At 45.4% G+C, this 21,987-nt stretch overlaps 1 protein-coding gene across 1 annotated transcript in view; it reads right to left on the bottom strand.

Moving 5' to 3' along the window:
- Positions 1 to 21,987, bottom strand: part of OTOF (otoferlin) — a 185,210-nt gene that overhangs the window by 14,300 nt on the left and 148,923 nt on the right. Inside the window, exons 32-40 of the mRNA XM_077925364.1 lie at positions 21,221 to 21,355; positions 17,328 to 17,394; positions 13,012 to 13,148; positions 11,323 to 11,457; positions 9,298 to 9,435; positions 6,534 to 6,661; positions 5,864 to 6,034; positions 3,966 to 4,126; positions 1,602 to 1,744 (exon numbers count right to left, since the gene is read on the bottom strand). Coding sequence (XP_077781490.1) covers positions 1,602 to 1,744; positions 3,966 to 4,126; positions 5,864 to 6,034; positions 6,534 to 6,661; positions 9,298 to 9,435; positions 11,323 to 11,457; positions 13,012 to 13,148; positions 17,328 to 17,394; positions 21,221 to 21,355 — 1,215 coding nt within the window. The remainder of the gene's footprint in view (positions 1 to 1,601; positions 1,745 to 3,965; positions 4,127 to 5,863; positions 6,035 to 6,533; positions 6,662 to 9,297; positions 9,436 to 11,322; positions 11,458 to 13,011; positions 13,149 to 17,327; positions 17,395 to 21,220; positions 21,356 to 21,987) is intronic.

Below are 21,987 nucleotides of genomic sequence, written 5' to 3'. Positions count from 1 at the left end.
CAAACCTAGACAGCATCTTAAAAAGCAGAGACATCACCTTGCCAACAAAGGTCCGTATAGTTAAAGCTATGGTTTTCCAAGTAGTGATGTATGGAAGTGAGAGCTGGACCATAAAGAAGGCTGATCGCCGAAGAATTGATGCTTTTGAATTATGGTGCCGGAGGAGACTCTTGAGAGTCCCATGAACTGCAAGAAGATCAAACCTATCCATTCTGAAGGAAATCAGCCCTGAGTGCTCACTGGAAGGACAGATCCTGAAGCTGAGGCTCCAAGACTTTGGCCACATTGTGAGAAGAGAAGACTCCCTGGAAAAGACCCTGATGTTGGGAAAGATGGAGGGCACAAGGAGAAGGGGACGACAGAGGACGAGATGGCTGGACAGTGTTCTGGAAGCTACCAGCATGAGTTTGACCAAACTGCGGGAGGCAGTGGAAAACAGGAGTGCCTGGTGTGCTCTGGTCCATGGGGTCACAAAGAGGCGGACACGACTAAACAACAACAACAAAAGTAGTTTTATTTATACCCCGCCCTCCGCAGCTAAGACTGGGCTCAGGGCGGCTAACACCAGGTATAAAAACAATTGATTATTCCTGACAATCAAAGGAAAGTATTTCTTTATTCAACGACAGCTGCCAGGATGCTTATAGCAAAAAATTGGAAAGGGAGAAAAATCCCATCAATGAAAGAATGGCAAATTAAATTTTGTGAATATATAAATCTGGCAAGACTCACGGCATTCATAAGGGGACAATCGGGCCTGAAATTATTAAAAGAATGGGAATGTGCTAAAGAGTATATAAAAAAACATTGTTCTGGAGTAAACATATCGGCATGTAATGAATGATGCTTTGCAGGGTTAAAGAAAAAGAAAAATGGTGTAAAAAGTATAATGATAGAAGTAATCTACATTAGACACAACAAATTAGAAAGAGTAAAATTTTTGAGGTCTTAGAACAAAGGAAGGAAGTGGTTTAAATGGAATGGTTTTGTTTGTTTGGTTTAGGTTTGTCTAGTTTTTTTTCCTTTTTTCCTTTTTTAATGTATTTTATTCAGGTATAGACAGAAATAATGTTGTTTATGCTAACAGTTATAAAAATGTGTTCTTTTTCTATTTTTTCTTTCTTCTTTTTCTTTCTTTTTACTATCTCTTGTATATGTAAGATGTGTAATATGTGCATGTCAACAACAAATAAAAACAAATTTTAAAAAATGATCAACATAAAAACCACAATATATATAATCGAAATAAAAACAACAACCCAATAACACGCCCGCTCCCCTTGGAGTCCGTGGCATTAGAAACATGCAAATACAGCGGTACCTCGGGTTAAGTACTTAATTCATTCCGGAGGTCCATTCTTAACCTGAAACAGTTCTTAACCTGAAGCACCACTTTAGCTAATAGGGCCTCCTGCTGCTGCTGCGCTGCCAGAGCACGATTTCTGTTCTCATCCTAAAGCAAAGTTCTTAATCCAAGGTACTATTTCTGGGTTAGCGGAGCCTGTAACCTGAAGCGTCTGTAACCCGAGGTACCACTGTACATGGTTGGAGCACGAGTCCTCCACACCAGCAAGTGCGCAGCCTAGAGTGGCGCCAGCTACCTGCTCGATGCCTGGCTTGTCCGGGTTCAGCAGGGGCCGTGTCTCCACGTGCTCAGGCACCAGTTTGCAGCCCACGCGCGGGATCTCCTCCCAGTGGTGCAAGACAGTCAGCGCTAGATGCTCGTCCGTCTGCTTCTTCTGGCCTGCGGGTGCAGAGAGCGCAGAGGCAATGAGGCAGAAAGAGAGAGAGGAGCAGAAATATTAGCTGATGTTTACGGCACCCTTGTGGGACCAACAAGACGGCTCGCTGCATGAGCCTGGATTTCCTGTGGTCTAAACCACAGAGCCTAGGACATGCTGATGAAAAGGTTGGCGGTTCGAATCCCCGCAACGGGGTGAGCTCCCGTTGCTCGGTCCCTGCTCCTGCCAACCTAGCAGTTCGACAGGAAGGTAAATGGCGTTTCCGTGCGCTGCTCTGGTTCGCCAGAAGCGGCTTAGTCATGCTCGCCACATGACCCGGAAGCTGTATGCCAGCTCCCTCGGCCAATAAAGCGAGATGAGCGCCGCAACCCCAGAGTCGGCCAGGACTGGACCTAATGGTCAGGGGTCCCTTTACCTTTACCTTAAGATGCTACTAAGATGCAGGTGGCGCTGTGGTCTAAACCACAGAGCCTAGGGGTTGCCGATCAGAAGGTCAGTGGTTTGAAACCCCACGACGGGGTGAGCTCCCGTTGCTCGGTCCCTGCTCCTGCCAACCTAGCAGTTCGAAAGCACCTCAAAGTGCAAGTAGATAAATAGGTACTGCTCTGGCAGGAAGGTAAACGGCGTTTCCATGCGCTGCTCTGGTTCGCCAGAAGCGGCTTAGTCATGCTGGCCACATGACCCGGAAGCTGTACGCCGGCTCCCTCAGCCAGTAAAGCGAGATGAGCGCCGCAACCCCAATGTCGGCCATTGATGATCATTGGGGTCCTTTCCAACTCTACAGTTCTATGATTCTAATTGGGGATGCCAGTGGTTTTCTAGACAGAGCTTCAGCTGAACATTGTGGTCAAAGCAAACTCAAGTTGAGCCAAATTCCTTGTTGAGGTCATAGAATTGCAGGGTCTTCTAGCCTGCAATTGTTGATCTGCTGATTTTGCTTCTGCTTCTCCCCTGGAAACGTAATAAGCTAAACTGGACTCCCAAAGCCTGCCCCAACACTCACAATACTACATGGCCTTCCCTTTTGTTTCCAATATTTATCGAGTGAATGCAGACATGTGCTCACTTTCTGAAGGGCTAGGGGCTTGCATTTAAAATGAAATAAAACAGGTTCTCAAGATGCTGAATTCTCTGCACAGTGCTCAAATGCAGGACTTATGCGATGTGATTATAGTACACTCTGGAAGTTTAAAGATCCATGTTGCATCATCTTAGGGACAGATGAATCTAACCCTTACAGTTTTTCCTCACTTCTTATTTTTCCAACCTTCAGTTCTCCACATTTCCAGTATGAGATTTCCCCTGAAAAATCCACCTGCATTTTAGTGCAAATTTCACCCAATACACACATTGCATGCAATTCTGGCTGGTATGCGGCTTTTTTTATTTTTGCATTGCAATCTCTTCTAAAACAATGCATTTTCAGAAGAATGTGCATTTCTATGGACACTTTGCCACGGTATGTGCCTTTCTGTCCAAACTCATTGGCTAGACATCGTCATTGCAAAACGGCAATGATTGCATTGCAAAATTCGGAGGGCTGCACTGCAGAATTCTGCAGAATTATAAGGCCAGCTGTGTTTCCAGTCTCGTATTGTGCAAATTGGGACGCGGGTGGCACTGTGGGTTAAGCCACAGAGCCTACGACTTGCCGATCAGAAGGTTGGTGGTTCGAATTCTCGCCACGGGGTGAGCTCCCGTTGCTCGGTCCCTGCTCCTGCCAACCTAGCAGTTCAAAAGCATGTCAAAGTGCGAGTAGGTAGATAGGTACCGCTCCAGCGGGAAGGTCAACGGTGTTTCCGTGCACTGCTCTGGTTCACCAGAAGCAGCTTAGTCATACTGGCCATATGACCCGGAAGCTGTACACCAGCTCCCTTGGCCAATAAAGTGAGATGAGCGCCGCAACCCCAGAGTCGGCCACGACTGGACCTAATGGTCAGGGGTCCCTTTACCTTTACTTTTATGTAATCCATTGAGCAAGGGATTAAAATCACAAGAAAAGAGATCCCCCTCTTTTTTATTATTAAATTAATAAATAATCATACATAATTATCCTGCAAAATTTGAAGGCCGGCTGTGTTTCCAGTCTCGTATTGTGCAAATTAGGCAGGTCCGCCTTTCGTCATGAGCTAAACAGAAATCCTCTCCCTGTCCCCATCTCTCACCATCCTGTACATTCTGACTTCAAAGCAACCGTCTGGGGCTGATTCGCTTCCAACATACCGTTTTCGTCCTCCACTTCTGTGGGTCCCGTGAAGACCCGGTTGGTCACCTTCACTCTGCCGCCAGGGCCGTAGTGGGGGCCGTCCAACTTCCCCTCTTTGCATAACTTGGACAAGATCTGGGTGGGCTTCTGAGGGTCTCTCCACATATTGTAACCATGGCTGTGGACAAAAGTGGACTCTCGTCAGTTCAAGGTAGGGCTTGGGGGAGCCCAGTCGCTGCAGCCCACTCCTCAAGGACCCTCCCTGCTCTATACAGTGATGCCTCGGGTTAAGTACTTAATTCGTTCCGGAGGTCTGTTCTTAACCTGAAACTGTTCTTAACCTGAAGCACCACTTTAGCTAATGGGGCCTCCTGCTGCCACTGCGCCACCAGAGCAAAATTTCTGTTCTCATCCTGAAGCAAAGTTCTTAACCCGAGGTACTATTTCTGAGTTAGCAGAGTCTGTAACCTGAAGCATCTGTAACCCGAGGTACCACTATATGGGTAAGACTTAATAGGAAGTGTTGCTGAGTTCACAGAATCAAAGCGTTGTGGAAGGGACCACAAAGGTCCTCTAGACCAACCCGCTGCAATGCGGGAATCTTTTGCCCAACATGGGGCTTGAACCCACAACCTTGAAATTTGGGGTGTGGAACTGCAATGCCAGAGCGAGATGAATAAACACCCAGCAATAAAAGATAACGGGAGAGGATTTACCCCAGCAAATTATTTGTCAAAATTGCAAATACCCAAATACAGACGGTCGTTTACCCTCGCTAGATTCAACGTGCTGCCTTATTGCAGGGCAGATTTTAGGGTAAACCATACGTGGAATGAGTTTGCCCCTGCGGCTTGATGGAGGAAGAAACTGTTTCTCATGTCTTAGAATCATAGAAGAATCATAGAATCCTAGAGTTGGAATAGACCACAAGGGCCATCGAGTCCAACCCCCTGCCAAGCAGGAAACACCATCAGAGCACTCCTGACATATGGTTGTCAAGCCTCTGCTTAAAGACCTCCAAAGAAGGAGACTCCACCACACTCCTTGGCAGCAAATTCCACTGTCGAACAGCTCTTACTGTCAGGAAGTTCTTCCTAATGTTTAGGTGGAATCTTCTTTCTTGTAGTTTGAATCCATTGCTCCGTGTCCGCTTCTCTGGAGCAGCAGAAAACAACCTTTCTCCCTCCTCTATATGACATCCTTTTATATATTTGAACATGGCTATCATATCACCCCTTAACCTCCTCTTCTCCAGGCTAAACATGCCCAGCTCCCTTAGCCGTTCCTCATAAGGCATCGTTTCCAAGTCTTTGACCATTTTGGTTGCCCTCCTCTGGACACGTTCCAGTTTACGCTGTTACGCTGCCGTTTCTACAGGGATCTACGCTCGGTATTTATCACTCCTGTTATACAAAAATCTCCAAATGGGTCCGAACTCCAATGTCTAAATCTCCTGGTAGAGGACAAGGATCTAGAGATCACGCTCAGGGTGGCCAAATTCTGTGCCACTGCCATAAAACCTAGGGAACAAGCTGTGCTACCGAAATGATTAAGGTTTTAAATGACAATTTTAGGTTGTATTTTAGTGATCAAGATTTAATATATATTTTTAACTGCCGCTATATCTGAATTGTCTCTGTTATACCCAATTGCAATTCAATGTATCCCTGTTGTGTTTTATGATTTTCCTGGTATTGTAAGCGACCCGGAAGTGGTCTGTGACCATAATAATAAAATTCTGAATTAAGAGCCCAGTGCTCTACTTGCATGAGGTTTCTTTGAATGAAGAGTTGACTTCTCTGGCAAACTCTGCTTCTTCCTTGCTGATCTGCCTCTGGCTCCAGCCCTGACGCTGCCACACAGGGGGCCTCCCTCACAGCTACAAAATTCAGCTGCAGGGATCCAGGATGCTTACATGGAGTAGTTCTGTGTGATCCCACAGGTCGCCCTGTGCTTGCTGTAGTATCGGTTCTCCAGGTCGATCTTGGTCTCACCAATCAGATCATCGGATCCCACCAGATCCCAGTCGTAAATGGCCACTGTCAACATGGACTCCATGGGAAAAGTGGCCTCGATGTCAAACGACCTGGAGGGGAAGAGACAACCATCTGGAATCACGGGGTAAATTGGTAAGGAATGGGACGTGGCAAGCGAGGAGAAGGACAGCCCTCAGGGATGGAGAAACTTTTTCAAAGCAATCGTTGCTGGGATACGTGGAATTATTAGATGGGTGCAAAAATAAGCTAACCAACTATCTGGGTGGTCCCAGTTTGGGTCAGGATTAACCTAAGACAGGCTTTTCTTAGCCTTGGGTCCCTAGATGTCAGAAATAAATAAATAAATAATAATAATAATAATAATAATAATAATAATAATAATAATATATTTATATCCCGCCCATCTGCTTGGATTTCCCTAGCCACTCCCAACAGAATATTAAAAACACTATAAAACATCAAACATTATAAACAATATAAACATCAAACATGTTTAGGGAAGTTTTTAATATTTCATGCTGTATTGTTTTTAACACTACAAAACCACTGTGCAAAACCGCAGCCTGGCTCAGCGCAGGGACCCCTTACTTTCCAAAAATGGGGTTCAGCTGTTTGGAGATGTAATTCTCCTTGTCCTTGATGTCTGTCTTCCCCAACTTGATGACGACGTATGGGTCAGCTTTGCCGTTGATGTCGGCAGGATGCAGATCAGTGGCCTGGAAGAGAAGCCAAGGCTCATTGCAGGATGCAACCCTAAAGTCCCACATTAACAAAAAGGGGTCGCTTCTCTCCAACTCGCCTGCTATCTATCTTTGAAGAGGCTTGTGATGGCCTGGGACTCGGGCTCAGACTCAGAACCGGAGGAGTCTCAGTCCGCACAGGATCCTTTGCCTCAGGCAGCATCTGAACCAAGGCTTGGGCCTGATCCTGAAGAGCCCCAGTCTGCACAGGTTCCCCTGCAACAAGCACCAGCTGGGCCGAGTCAGGGGCCTGATCCTGCCCTGGCTCCAGATGCGGGGATGACCTCGTTGCCTCCAGCTGGGCCATCACTTACAGCTGCTCCACTACCGGTTGGGTCAGGGGAGGCTGAGGCGGCCTCTGGGTCTAGTAACCCACCGACGTCTCCCGAGCTGCAGAGACTCAGGTCTGAGAGAAAGAGAGACCTGAGTACTCGCAGGAGGAGTGCTCGCCTTTGGGCGAGCCAGGGACGTGAGTCGCCGGGGGGATCAGGACTGGCCGTTACCCCGACAAAGATAAAAGGCTGTCGGACCCCGCCCCAGGTTGCAGGAGCAATGTTGCTGGTTGCCAGATCCTGCACCTGTCCTTGCCTGGTTTCCTGCCTCGTGTCCTGCCTTGGCCTGTCGGACTGACTCCCAGTGGAACCTTTGGACTCTGGACCGGTCCTGGACCGCGTTTCACGGGTTACCCCTGGGCCCAGCACAAGCTGACCTTAAGGTACATACAGGGCCAGATTGAGGTTTGATGAGGCCCTAAGCTACTGAAAGTAATGGGGCCCTTTATATGTCCAGCTGTCCTTTGTCAACAACAAATTGTCACTTTTTGGTGTGTGGAATATATGCTATACGGTAATTTATGGACCCAATAGCTCTCTAAAGCCATTTGCGCATGTTGCCCTGCAACCAGTCCATGCAAAATGTCGGCACCCTATATATAAAAAGGTAAAGGTACCCCTGCCCGTACGGGCCAGTCTTGACAGACTCTAGGGTTGTGTGCTCATCTCACTCTATAGGCTGGGAGCCAGCGCTGTCCGGAGACACTTCCGGGTCACGTGGCCAGTGTGACAAGCTGCATCTGGCGAGCCAGCGCAGCACACGGAACGCCGTTTACCTTCCCGCTAGTAAGCGGTCCCTATTTATCTACTTGCACCTGGGGGTGCTTTCGAACTGCTAGGTTGGCAGGCGCTGGGACCGAGCGACAGGAGCGCACCCCGCCGCGGGGATTTGAACCGCCGACCCTATATATAGAAATGAACAAACCAGTGATATTTTAGGGAGCAGGCTAGCAGGCGGGGCCCATGACTTACGTCATAGGAGCCTCCACAACACAAAACACTGTTGCTGTATGTAGGTTTTATTTTATTTGTTCTTTTTATCTTATATTTTGGAAATGTACATCCAGGTTTTTTCCCTTTAAATTTTTTGGGGGTCCCCAAGAGAGTGGGGCCCTAAGCTAGAGCTTGTTTTTATGGAAAGAGCTAAAGGGAGCGAACATTTCTTTTTGGCATTCCGAAGTTCGGGAATTTCCTTTATCTGAAAGGCTGGTCAAGAAACCATGCGTTTCCAGGGGACAATGTCGAAAGGATAGATAGGTCACACCATCAAACTTATTTACACTGTTGAATTTATCCTAATATTAGTAGCATTTTTAAATGCACACAATTTTCACCCATACAATCAGTAAACGTTTTCCAGTCTTCTTTAAACATATATTCTTCTCGTTCTCCTATTCCATTTATGTATGCGACTACTGCAGCCCATGTTTGGCTAACCCAAAACAAACAAGGTCCCAACCAAAGAAGAACGTCAACTTAAACTAATGGAATACGTGCAGGATGGCCACAAGTTCTAGTCTTATGAGCGAGAGAGAAAAAAGTGTCTCTCTCCAATTCTGTAAACTTATACCATGCCTCACTCTGATCATCAACATTTGATGATCTCCTTCCACCGGTCCACAATAGAAAGTGTCCTTGCATCACGGTGTGGTACCCTGGTTTGACATCATCTGATAGGAAGTCCCTACAGAGGGTGGTGAATACAGCACAAGATATTATGGGCTGTCCCATGAATCCGCTGGATGAAATAGCGGAACGTTGCCTCAGGAGAGTGAGGAAAATTCTCAGGGATGATTCACACCCTGGCCGGCACTTTCTTGATCTCCTGCCCTTGGGCAGAAGATACAGAAGCACGATTAGTCGCACCAACAGGGTAAAGAACAGCTTCTATCCTGGGCTGTTAGGCTGCTGAATGAAAAGATAACAACAGGGCAACTGACTTTGTGCGTCAGTAAATGAGGGGAATTAAGACTAAGAGAGCTGAGTGGGGGGTGCTGTGTAATCTCACTGTATACAAGTTGTACAAGTGACAATAAAGTATTTCAATTTCTCCTTTTCTCTAGACTAAAAAGTCCCAAACACCACAACCTTTCTTCATACAGGAGCTGCTCCATCCCCTTGATCATTTGGGCGGCTCTTTTCTGAACTTTTCCCAGACCTACAATCTCCTTTTTGAGGCAAGGCAACCAGAACCTGGCTGGGGGCAGCTCAATGGAATCAAATGCTTGGAGCTGGAAGGGCTGTAAGAAGAAAGAGAAAACCGTGTGTCCGTTTGCTTACCCTCACCACGTAGACCCGGACCAGCACGTTGATGGGGTCGTTGCTTGGGATGCCCTGGAACATGCCGAAATTTGGGTCGTACCCCGCCTCTTTGGTGATGTCATCAGGGAGTGGCACTTTGTAGACGCACATGGAGCCCTGCAAGAAAAAGGGGGAGGAGGAGGAGATGTTTTAATCTGGTTAAAAGGGAATCCAGGCCTGGGCAAAGCAATAATAATAATAATAATAATAATAATAATAATAATAATAATATATTTTTTATTTATACCCCACCCATCTGGCTGGGTTTCCCCAGCCACTCTGGGTGGCTCCCAACAGAATTAAAAGCACAATAAACTACCAAACATTAAAAACAAAAGCAAAAAGGGAGCACGGCCGAATCACAGGCTCAGAGATTGCGAGGGACTCCCAAGGGTCATCTAGTCCAACCCCCTCTGCAGTGCAGGAATTGCAGCTGAAGAATCCCTGTGGCATGTGGCCTCTTTAAAAAACAAAAACCTCTCCCTCTCGTGTTTTGGTGCACCAGAATAATGGCACCAGGAATAACAGACCCCCAGCTCCACTTGGAAAATGCAGGTTTGAAATCAGAAATATTGAAAATGTCTATGCTTGCAGGTTTGTCAGCTTGTTTAAGATAGCCCTGTGTATTTTTATTCATTCATTCAGACAAAGTAATAATCATAAATGAATAAGAATAAACAGGTGCACCATTCCATTGTAACTGTCCAACCTCCCAAAATTTGAACACCTCTTGCAATGGTTTGACCCCTTTTCCGTTTTAACAGTACAAATTCTACAAACACCCTCCATATCTCCTCAAAACCATTTCTCCTGCATATTCCCCGTCTTACCTTAACGGCACATGTTAATTTATCACTAGTAGCTATATTCCACACTCTTTATACCATTCTTTATGCCCTTCTTCCATTTTATATTCCCCTTGCCCCTTTAAATAAGCCATTTAAATAAACATTTAAATAAACATTCACATTATCAGTACTAGAAAATGTTTAGAAGATAGTGAAATATGATGGTGTATTTACTTTTATTTTTATGTTTTTAGGCTTGATGTTATGTTATTAATAACTTTTTCTGTTAGGAGATAGCAAAGTGGATGAAAATAGAAAGAAACCAGAAGCGGAAGTTTGGGGGAAGCCTTGGAGGGGAGGGAGGGAGGAATGCATAGTAAATGTTAAGAATTTGAGATGTATGTAATGAATGAAAAATAAAAATGAATAATTTTTAAATAAATAAATTTGTGAGCAAGTCCTTCACAGCCTGCAAACCTTCTATCCCACCATAAATTGATAATAATGCAACCTCTGGGTTTTTAGTCAGCTTTAACCCCGTGATTTCTGCTATCTCCTTAAAAAACCCGTTGCCAGAAAAATTGTACGTATTGACACCCCCACCACATGTGAACATAATTCCCTGTTTTCTGGCATCCGTATTTTCAAATCCTATCCAATGAGAGAGCTGGACCATAAAGAAGGCTGATCACCGAAGAACTGATGCTTTTGAATTCTGGTGCTGGAGGAGACTCTGGAGAGTCCCATGGACTGCAAGAAGATCAAACCTCTCCATTCTGAAGGAAACCAGCCCTGAGTGCTCACTGGAAGGACAGATCGTGAAGCTGAGGCTCCAAGACTTTGGCCACCTAATGAGAAGAGAAGACTCCCTGGAAAAGACCCTGATGTTGGGAAAGATGGAGGGCACAAGGAGAAGGGGACGACAGAGGACGAGATGGCTGGACAGTGTTCTGGAAGCTACCAGCATGAGTTTGACCAAACTGCGGGAGGCAGTGGAAGACAGGAGTGCCTGGCATGCTCTGGTCCAGGGAGTCACAAAGAGTCGGACATGACTCAATGACTAAACAACAACAAATCCAATGTGAGAGGAGGGAGGGAGGAACACCACCCATTTCTAGAAGTATAGAGGCATCACATCTCTGAAAAGAGGGCCATAAACTGTTCTGACTCTGTTCTGTGGGGGGGGGGGGTTGCAGATGCCAGCCCCCCAACTCACCTTGAACCTGCCCACGATGCGATCCTCGTCGGCTGCATGGTCATCGTCATCGCCAATCTTCCCCCGAAAGAGGTTGAAAGTGTGCAGCCAGTCCTCAAAGTAGTCAAATTCCGTCTCCAGCTCTTTGGGGAACACCTGGAGAGGAGGTGACAATGAACCCGGGAAAGCAACTGCGAAGCATGTGAAGTAAAAATAATAATAATAATAATTGCTCTTTGTTGTATTTCTCCATTTCATAATCTCTTGATAGCAAAAGAAGCCCCCAAACCTCAAAGCAGTTTACCAAAATGATAAAATCAAGCAAAATTTTAGAGCAATGTTTCCAAACATACCAATATTTAAGATTCAGGTAGGTAGCCGTGTTGGTTTGACGCAGTTGAAATATATAAAAAAATATAAAAAATGTCCGGTAGCACCTTAGAGACCAACTAAGTTTGTTCTTAGTATAAGCTTTCATGTGCATGCACATTTCTTCAGATACCAAGAAGAAACACTCTCTCTCTCTCTATATATATATATATATATATTTATAGAGCAGAGGATCCATGGTTCCCCTTCATTCCCTCCTCTGTGGCTCGCTTTGAAGCAGCAAAGCGGGAGAGTAAGCGGCTCGTGTCCGGTTGGCTGCTTTAAAGCGAGTGTGCTCTCTTTCCCTTCCTCCTCCCCGCTCAGCTCGCTGAAAAGCAGCAAAGCTTCTCCACACACCCCACGCATGCTCCTTGTCCCTTCAGTGTTTTTCCTTCCCTCCCCACTTAAAACGTGGTTACAAAGCACAGATCCACAAGGATCCTCAGGATGTTTGCATTGGGTCACCCCAAGTTCACCATCAGATCACACAGCATGTCCATGGCTACAGCCTGCACCAAAAAAATCACGCACCCACTGTTGCCTGGGGCCGCAGTGGTGCAAAAATGTGGTTACAAAGCACGGATCCACATGGATTATCAGGATTTTTGCATTGGGCTACCCCAAACTCACCGTCAAATCACATGTCTGTGGCCGCAGCATGAACCACAAAAATCATACATCCATTGTTTTGTCAGAATATTTTTTTCTTGTTTTCCTCCTCTAAAAACTAGGTGCGTCTTATGGTCAGGTGCGTCTTATGGGGCAAAAATACGGTAATTAGGTTAGGATTACCATACGCCCAGAATTCCCCAGATATAACCCTCATAAACAGCGTCTCGATGGAAATTGCTGAGATGTCCAGGAAAATGTGGACGTACGGCAGCCCATGTCGGCAGTGTACAGGTGAAACTCGAAAAATTAGAATATCATGGAAAAGTTCATTTATTTCAGTAATTCATCTTAAAAGGTGAAACTAATATATGAGATAGACTCATATATATAATCATCATAATTATAACAAATAAAGGCTTGACATATCTCGCTTTGCATGTCATGAGTCTATCTCATATATTAGTTTCACCTTTTAAGATGAATTACTGAATTCTCCACGATATTCTAATTTTGCGAGTTTCACCTGTAGATTTTCATTTAAAAAATAGCTTTAAAAAAACTCAACAACGTTTGAGTCCGGATCTTCACTTTTTGAAATATGCATTAGGTTATAGAATACACCTGCAAAGGAAAAAATAAAAAACCCAGTCTGGAGGGGCCCTCAGGGTGCAAAACTAAACCCCCCATAAATCCACGCTTCTGATGCAACTGGGATCTGGCACAGCTCACCTTAAGCTCATCGATCTTCTGCTTGTTCTTCTTCTCGGGACCCTCGGATGTCGGCGGCTGCCCCTGTTGCTGCTTCTTCTTCTTGTCTTCCTTGGGGGCCTTGACTTTCTCCTTCGTCTTCCCTTGGCCCTTGGAGCCTTTCATGGGAGAGTCATCGAGTCTGATTTCTGAGCCCCCCAAGGGAACCAGTGGCAGATGGCGTATGGGGAGGGCAGGTGTGGCGAAGGCGGGAGACGAGAAACAGAAGGAGCAGCCGTGATGTGCATGAAAGCTGACAGACAGCCTCTATCAAACCAATTTTTGCCGTTCCTAAAAGGGTCCCTTCCTACTGAGGCTTGGGGGAGACCACCAGCCCTTGCTATTAGTGTCTCGGGTACCATGCTGAAAAGGGCTGCACAGGTGAGGAATAGTAGGAGTGCTCCCTTGCTCCCGATCAGGATCCTAGAAAAAAACGCACCAAGAACTCTGGCCAATATACCATATTTTTTGCTCTATAAGACTCACTTTTCCCCTCCTAAAAAGTAAGGAGAAATGTGTGTGCGTCTTATGGAGCGAATGCAGGCTGCGCAGCTATCCCAGAAGCCAGAACAGCAAGAGGGATCGCTGCTTTCGCTGCGCAGCGACCCCTCTTGCTGTTCTGGCTTCTGAGATTCAGAATATTTTTTTTCTTGTTTTCCTCCTCCAAAAACTAGGTGCGTCTTGTGGTCTGGTGCGTCTTATAGAGCGAAAAATACGGTATGTTTCAAATGTGGGAGTGGTCCCTACTCGCAAATCAAACTCACAGAAAAGCCCAATATACCCGTTCATCTACCCACACTTAGGTGAGGAATCATAGAATCATAGAATCATAGAGTTGGAATAGACCACAAGGGCCATCGAGTCCAACCCCCTGCCAAGCAGGAAACACCATCAGAGCACTCCTGACATATGGTTGCCAAGCCTCTGCTTAAAGACCTCCAAAGAAGGAGACTCCACCACACTCCTTGGCAGCAAATTCCACTGTCAAACAGCTCTTACTGTCAGGAAGTTCTTCCTAATGTTTCGGTGGGATCTTCTTTCTTGTAGTTTGGATCCACTGCTCCGTGTCCGCTTCTCTGGAGCAGCAGAAAACAACCTTTCTCCCTCCTCTATATGACATCCTTTTATGTATTTGAACATGGCTATCATATGAATATATGCTGCTTTAGAGTTTTTAATTTGATCCAACACATGTAATTATTAATATTTGTTATTTCCAGGCATTATCTCTGAGAAATGTAGAAAATAACAGGACATATTTATACAAATTCTTCAAACTTACACGGCCCCTTAAAAATTAGGTAAGGAACCAAATGCTGCGTAATACTGTTTTATGATTTATGATAATTTAGAATTTGAATGTATTTTCATGTAATGTTTGATACTTCCAGCTGATGAAGGCGAATACATCAAAACAGTCCTGGTTTCTGATCCATAATTGACTTCTGACTTCTGCTCAGTGATTGAAACTAAGATTTTCACGTCAAATCTTACTATGGACTAATATGAACTTATCTCTACACATAAACTCTTATCTTTAATACTGTAACGAATTATTGTATTATACATATCTTTATGAGTTTGAGTTTGTAATCTCTATTTGAGTTTGTAATTCTTGTCAGAATACATACTTTTGAATGGATTAGTTTTTGTTACAATTGACTACTGATTTGTGAGTAGGGACCACTCCCACTACTGAAACTTATACAGGCCAGAGTTCTTGGTGTGCTTTTTTCTTGGTATATTTAATAACAAGAACTCCAACTTATTTAATGTCCCAATCAGGATCCTGACACTTCCCAGGGGCAGTGGGACAGTATAGATTTGGAACAGCGATTCGCAGAGGGGCATAGTTCAGAAGACAACAGTTGGGAAGAACTGGGTGGTGAACAGCTAGGAGAAGAAGAACCGGGAGAGAGAGAGTTAATAGACTCTGGTTCGCCAGAAAGTGTCCAGCCGATCTGTACAAGGTCACAGAGATTACATAAGGTAGCTGCACAGAAGGCGCAGTGGTTGCGAGATCAGGTTGCAAGACGAGGAAGTGACTTGGGGAGGAAGTGGGTGTAAACCTTAATTGGGAGCACCTGCGCTCTGAGAATGGACTCTTTGCTCTTCCGCTGTGATCATTAACATCTCTTTCAATGGTAAGAGACTATTTTTGCTTTGTTCTGCTCATCTCCGCCAAGCTAAGCAGTTGGCTCCTTACCTCTCTCGCCCTGACCTAGCCACTGTGATCCACGCGACAGTCACCTCCAGACTGGATTATTGTAACTCACTCTACGTGGGGCTGCCCTTGAGACTGACCCAGAAAATCCAGCGGGTGCAGAATGCCGCAGCGAGACTCCTCAGCATTCATCCAGTGCTATACCAGCTGCACTGGCTCCTGGTGGAGTACAGGGTCAGGTTTAAGGTGCTGGTTTTGACCTTTAAAGCCCTGTGCGGCCTAGGACCCTCGTACCTACGGGACTGCCTCTCCTGGTATGTCCCACAGAAGAACTTACAATTTTCAAACAAAAACATCTTGGAGGTCCCGGGCCACAGAGAGGTTAGGCTGGCCTCAACCAGAGCCAGGGCTTTTTCGGCTGCAGCTCCGATCTGGTGGAACACTCTGTCACAAGAGACCAGGGCCCTGCGGGACTTGACATCTTTCCGCAGGGCCTGCAAGACGGAGCTGTTCCACCAGGCCTTTGGTCAGGGCGCAGCCTGACTCCCTCCTTTGGCAATCTTTACAGAACTCCAACCCAATGGTTGCCATCAATTTGATTTGAAGTAATTTTTTAATGAAATGATTTTAGAATGTTGTATTATTTTATTTTTGTTAGCTGCCCTGAGCCCGGCTTCGGCTGCGGAGGGCAGGATATAAATAAAAATTTAATATTATTATTATTTATTATCCACGGCCAAAGAGAGGGAGGAAGCCGCTTCTCCGGAGCCTGACAGAATGCTTCTATTCACTGGGAGGGAGGTGTTCGTGGTTTCTCTTGGAAGTTGGGTGCAACTCAGCTTGCAGAAAAAGGGTCTGCATGGGGTCTAAACAGAGTATGGGACCCCCAGAACTATCCCTGTACCTTTAACCTCTTTGCTGACCTCTCTATCTCTCCTTCGAGGTTTAGAGGGGTACACATTGGGTTGCGTTCCCTTTACAACTTTCTGCTCCTCCTGACACTTTCTTGGGACCTCAAGGCAGGAGGAGGGAACTTATGATTCTGCATCAGACAGTGTTGGATCACAGAAGCGCCCTCAGCCTTCCCCGAGACATCTGACATGCCCAGCTCCAAAGTCCAATTCTGCCAGCTTTCATCGCCTCTTTGCCAGTGATGGGTTGATGACAGAAAAACTGAGGGAGGTGGGGGGACCATACAGAGAGGGAGACAGAAAGTGCCCAAACCTTTGCTTTTGGGCAGTTGGCAAAGAGAGAGAGAGAGAGAGGAATGAGTGGAAGGTGGCACAAACACTCTGCAGATGGTACCCTGGAAGGAGGCGTGCGCTGAACTCTTTTCATATGCATTCGAAAAAATAAAAATGTGATGGCACAACAGTTTCCTCGAAGGTGGAAATGGAGAATTCATTTTCAACAGTTCTCAATGTTTCTACATTTCAGGTATACTTGCATTTTGTTTCAGCTCTGGGGGGGGGGGGGGGAGGAGATTTGGAGAGGGCAAATCTCTGTGTTTCATAATTTTGGAACATTTACACATTTAATAAATACCAATACTACAGCCTTTTACGTGGGTCTGTGGGATGGGGGAGTTGTTGTTTAGTTGTTTTCGTTTTAATTATTGACTTGTGTTTTTCATCTTGTGTAATGTTTTGTGAACTGCCCTGAGAACTTGTGACGAAGGGCGGCACATAATAATAATAATAATAATAATAATAATAATAATAATAATGCACTGCTTGATGGAAAAAAGAACCCAAACAAATCTCAAAGCAATTAAACCCTGCTCTCCTCCTCGCTTACTGGTCCTCTGCTAAACCTGAAGCAGTTTGCAGATGTTTTGCATGGAACGAAAGCTAAACTCCTTTCAGGAGAGCCCTGGTTTTCACAGCTGCATGGCCGATCAAGTAGCCCAGAGGTGAAGGGCTGCCCATTCCTGAAGCTGCAGTGAGAAGGAAAGCTTGACCTGTTAATTTCTGCCTGCTCTCCAGCTGTGGAAGGTGCAGGCTCTGTCAGCAAGTGGCGCTTTCCTTGTAGTTTGAATTCCCCAAAGATTACAGGTTGTTTTGGGGGTGGGGGATTAACTCTCCTATCTAATCCACCTTTCGTTTCTTTGAACTCCAGATTTCCAAAAATTTACCCTCAGACATATCCATCTCATCCTTCTCCTCCGCTTCGGCCGCAGCCGCCTCCTGCTGTCGAAGGAGCTAGAAAAAGGAAATTAAAGGAAGGTCACACAACAATGTAGGTGTTATAGGAATTCTAAGGTCATATATATATATATATATATATATATATATATATATATATATGCTTTCGTAGATTTTCACGGGTACAGGAATGCAGGTTTTGGTGTCCTCGGGTGTCTTCCCGTGTAAAAGTTGGGGTGTCTAGGCGACGTTTCGACGAGGTCTCACTCGTCATCTTCAGGCTGGTGCTTTCGGCTTCTTGTTACTGGAACAGAGCAGGATCTCAGTGTTTGAGTTCCTATAAATACTGTTGAGGAGGTGTGTTGTATAGCCTCCAATGTTCTGGGCAGAGAGGAAGTTCCCAGGCTAGTGTGCCTTTTCTTCTTTTGTTCCTTAATTGCTTGAGGGATATCTTGAGTGATTTCTTGAGTGATATCCTGAGTACCACTTAGGTGGGTCATTAGGTGTGGATTAGTTGCTAAAGCCTTTGTGTCTTGACCTCTTGAACTTTGTGAAGAGTTTTTCTGAGAAGATGGCTGTACTGCATTTAGTTGTGCTCTGGCTTGGCTTCGTGTATAGGGGCGAGCTGTGGTTTTGTGGCCTGTGCCAGCCAGATCTGTGTAGGGATTGCAGGGGGGTGCAGCATCCGGAGGTGCCACCATGGTTTGGCTACTGGATGGTGTCTGTAATTTATCTGTGGAGAGGGTCTGGGTTTGGGTCTGGTGTGGTTGATTGGTGATGGCGTTCTGTGTGCCTCTGGATCTGGTGTCAGTTTTTGTGGGGAGGGCTAATTTCCAGATGTCTGGCAAGCGGGATGTGTCGTCACGCTTGTTCATGTTGTGAGGGTGTTTCTCTATCTCGATGGCTTCCATGATTATTCTCTTGTGGTGATGTTCCATGTTAGAGAGCAATTTGGAATCTGCAAAATTAATTTCGTGTCCTGTTTCTTTCATGTGTTGGAAAAGAGAGGAAGTTTTTTCTTCTTTTTTGACGGCATTCTTGTGTTCTGCGATACGTGCATTTATTCGTCTGTTTGTTTGTCCAATGTACGTGGCTGGGCAGACTTTGCAGGGTATTTCATAGACCCCTTGGTTTTCCAACTGGATTTTATCCTTGGGGTTTCTGAGGATATTGGCTATTTTTTGGTTGGCGCAAAAGGCTGTTTTGATATTGTGTTTATGGAGGATTTTGCTAATTTTATCTGTAGTGCCCTTGATATAAGCTAATCCAAAAAGAAACACCCCCCAAAAACCAAGACACAGAAGAAAACAATGGCATGGCCCTCCTTCCTTATATCAAGGGCACTACAGATAAAATTAGCAAAATCCTCCATAAACACAATATCAAAACAGCCTTTTGCGCCAACCAAAAAATAGCCAATATCCTCAGAAACCCCAAGGATAAAATCCAGTTGGAAAACCAAGGGGTCTATGAAATACCCTGCAAAGTCTGCCCAGCCACGTACATTGGACAAACAAACAGACGAATAAATGCACGTATCGCAGAACACAAGAATGCCGTCAAAAAAGAAGAAAAAACTTCCTCTCTTTTCCAACACATGAAAGAAACAGGACACGAAATTAATTTTGCAGATTCCAAATTGCTCTCTAACATGGAACATCACCACAAGAGAATAATCATGGAAGCCATCGAGATAGAGAAACACCCTCACAACATGAACAAGCGTGACGACACATCCCGCTTGCCAGACATCTGGAAATTAGCCCTCCCCACAAAAACTGACACCAGATCCAGAGGCACACAGAACGCCATCACCAATCAACCACACCAGACCCAAACCCAGACCCTCTCCACAGATAAATTACAGACACCATCCAGTAGCCAAACCATGGTGGCACCTCCGGATGCTGCACCCCCCTGCAATCCCTACACAGATCTGGCTGGCACAGGCCACAAAACCACAGCTCGCCCCTATACACGAAGCCAAGCCAGAGCACAACTAAATGCAGTACAGCCATCTTCTCAGAAAAACTCTTCACAAAGTTCAAGAGGTCAAGACACAAAGGCTTTAGCAACTAATCCACACCTAATGACCCACCTAAGTGGTACTCAGGATATCACTCAAGAAATCACTCAAGATATCCCTCAAGCAATTAAGGAACAAAAGAAGAAAAGGCACACTAGCCTGGGAACTTCCTCTCTGCCCAGAACATTGGAGGCTATACAACACACCTCCTCAACAGTATTTATAGGAACTCAAACACTGAGATCCTGCTCTGTTCCAGTAACAAGAAGCCGAAAGCACCAGCCTGAAGATGACGAGTGAGACCTCGTCGAAACGTCGCCTAGACACCCCAACTTTTACACGGGAAGACACCCGAGGACACCAAAACCTGCATATATATATATATATATATATATATATATATATAAATGTTCATAAATGTACAAGGCAAACACATACATAAGTACGGTATATAAACCACGTGTCTGAAATAGTACAGGAGAACAATTCTAAAGCCATTTTGACTCTTTCAGCGACCTCAATTATTCCTCTGCAGTTTGGATGGAAATGGGAAAAGACTTGCCATTGTCTCTGTGCTCACAAATCCTGCCTTAAGGGCACAGCACATTTGGGTATGAATAGGGTGAGCCTGTGACCTGGACTCAGGAATTAAGTATTTATCATCACATCCGGCCCAATTGCCTTCTCAATCCGGCCCGCAGACGGTCCAGGAATCAGCGTGTTTTTACATAAGTAGAATGTGTCCTTTTATTTAAAATGCATCTCTGGGTTATTTGTGGGGCATAGGAATTCGTTCCTTTTTTAATTTTCCAAAATATACTCCAGCCTCCCACAAAGTCCGGCCCCCTGCTGAAAAAGTTTGCTGACCCCTGGAATACACAGCCTAGAAGGGCATTGAATTATAGAACTGTAGAGTTGGAAGGGACCCCAAAGGCCATCTAGTCCAACCCCTTGCAATGCGTGCTAGGATGAAGTTGTTCCGGCAGCATTCATTGCACAGAAGCCCCGGAGGAATTTGGTGGCATGTGACCAAGCCGGCCTAACAATACGGGAAGAGCCAAGTATATCTCGTCTGGAATTAGAATTAGCTTTGTTTTGCAGAATGGGAGAACGGCTCTTGTGTTGAAGGAATGGGTTTCTGTGCAGTCAGTCTGAAACGGGACCCCAAACCCCCATTTTCCTTCTCCAAGGGAGCATTTCTAAAATGCATTAACTTGAGCACTTGAGTCAATGTATAAACAGAAAGCCAGCTGTATATACAAGTGCTCAAAGCCCTCTCCTTTATCAGTCCGTGATGGCAATGGATGGCCTTGCGAGTTCCGAGTGGAACAGGGATGGCACATCTGGGTCTTATCTTACATCCTGACCACAGACGCACAGACCTTGTCAGGTCTGACAAGAGACCCGGAAACGGCGCCAGGAGTTCTCTTAGAGTTGGCGACCTTCTTCTTTCCCCAATATAAGAGTATAGGAACAGGAACAGGAACAACCTTTTATGGTCAAGAGTACCGGAACAGGAACATCTGTTTATGGTCATGGATGTCTACTTACGTGTATGAGCTGACGTGGTTGGATTCCTGGGGAAGGGGGAAGAGGGTGCCTGGAGGATATATATACTGCATGAAATTTCTCATTTCTTTGGACTTGCTGTGGACTGACCACGCAAGTGTCTTCTGCTATCCGGAGAGCAGAATAAACTCTTTCTCAGAATCAACCTCGGTGTCATTTGACTTCCTTTCTCCCTCCCGGGAGCAACGCAGACCCCACCAGTCAGTAAAGTCTAAGAAGGCTACAGTGTGGCTTCCTGCTCCATATTTTGCACCAGCCGCTCTTGGTCGCCACCTGCCAACCACTCACCTCCTTCATCGTCTCGATGGAAGCAAAATACTTGGACCACCAGTCCAGCATGCTCTCGTCAGGCTCATCGTCCTCCTCCTCCTCTGCACCCCCTTTCTTCTTCTTTTTCTTCTTCTTCTCCTTCTCTTCTTCCGACTGCAAAATAATGGGGAAGAGGAGGATGACAGAGGTTCTGGTTTTCGAACGTTTTCCGGAAGCCCAACGTCCAACATGGCTTCCGCGGCTTCTGATTGAGTGCAGGAAGCTCCTTCAGCCAATCAGAAGCCGTGTCTTGGTTTTTGAATGGTTTCAGGAGTCGAATGGACTCCCAGAATGGATTAAGTTCGGCAACCAAGGTACCACCGTATAAGAAATCTGCTTTAAAAGGGTGAAACTGGATTTTGAATTAATTTTATAATGAATGATTTTAGAGTGTTGTGTTGTGTTGTTGTGTTGTACTGTTTTATTGTTGTTAGCCGCCCTGAGCCCGGCTTCGGCTGGGGAGGGCGGGATATTATTATTATTATTATTATTATTATTATTATTATTATTATTATGATGGAAGTTTCAAAACACAATTGTATGTAATCGTGATGATAAGCATTGAGGTTGGGTGAGCAGGGAGTCACTAGTATTGCAGAAGAGGATCATAACTTGAGTGATAAAGCGTAATTTTGAATCTTGAAATAAAACAAAACATTAAAAACGAGAACAGAATGCTGGACTATTTGGGCCATTGGCCTGATCCATCAGGCTTTTCTTATGCCCTTCGTGGGATCATAGTGCTT

The sequence above is a fragment of the Podarcis muralis genome, chromosome 3, assembly GCF_964188315.1.
Source record: "Podarcis muralis chromosome 3, rPodMur119.hap1.1, whole genome shotgun sequence".
In the NCBI taxonomy this organism is placed as follows: Eukaryota; Metazoa; Chordata; class Lepidosauria; order Squamata; family Lacertidae; genus Podarcis; species Podarcis muralis.
The sequence above is the reverse complement of the archived record's forward strand: the minus strand, read 5'-3'. Positions and strand labels throughout refer to the sequence as shown.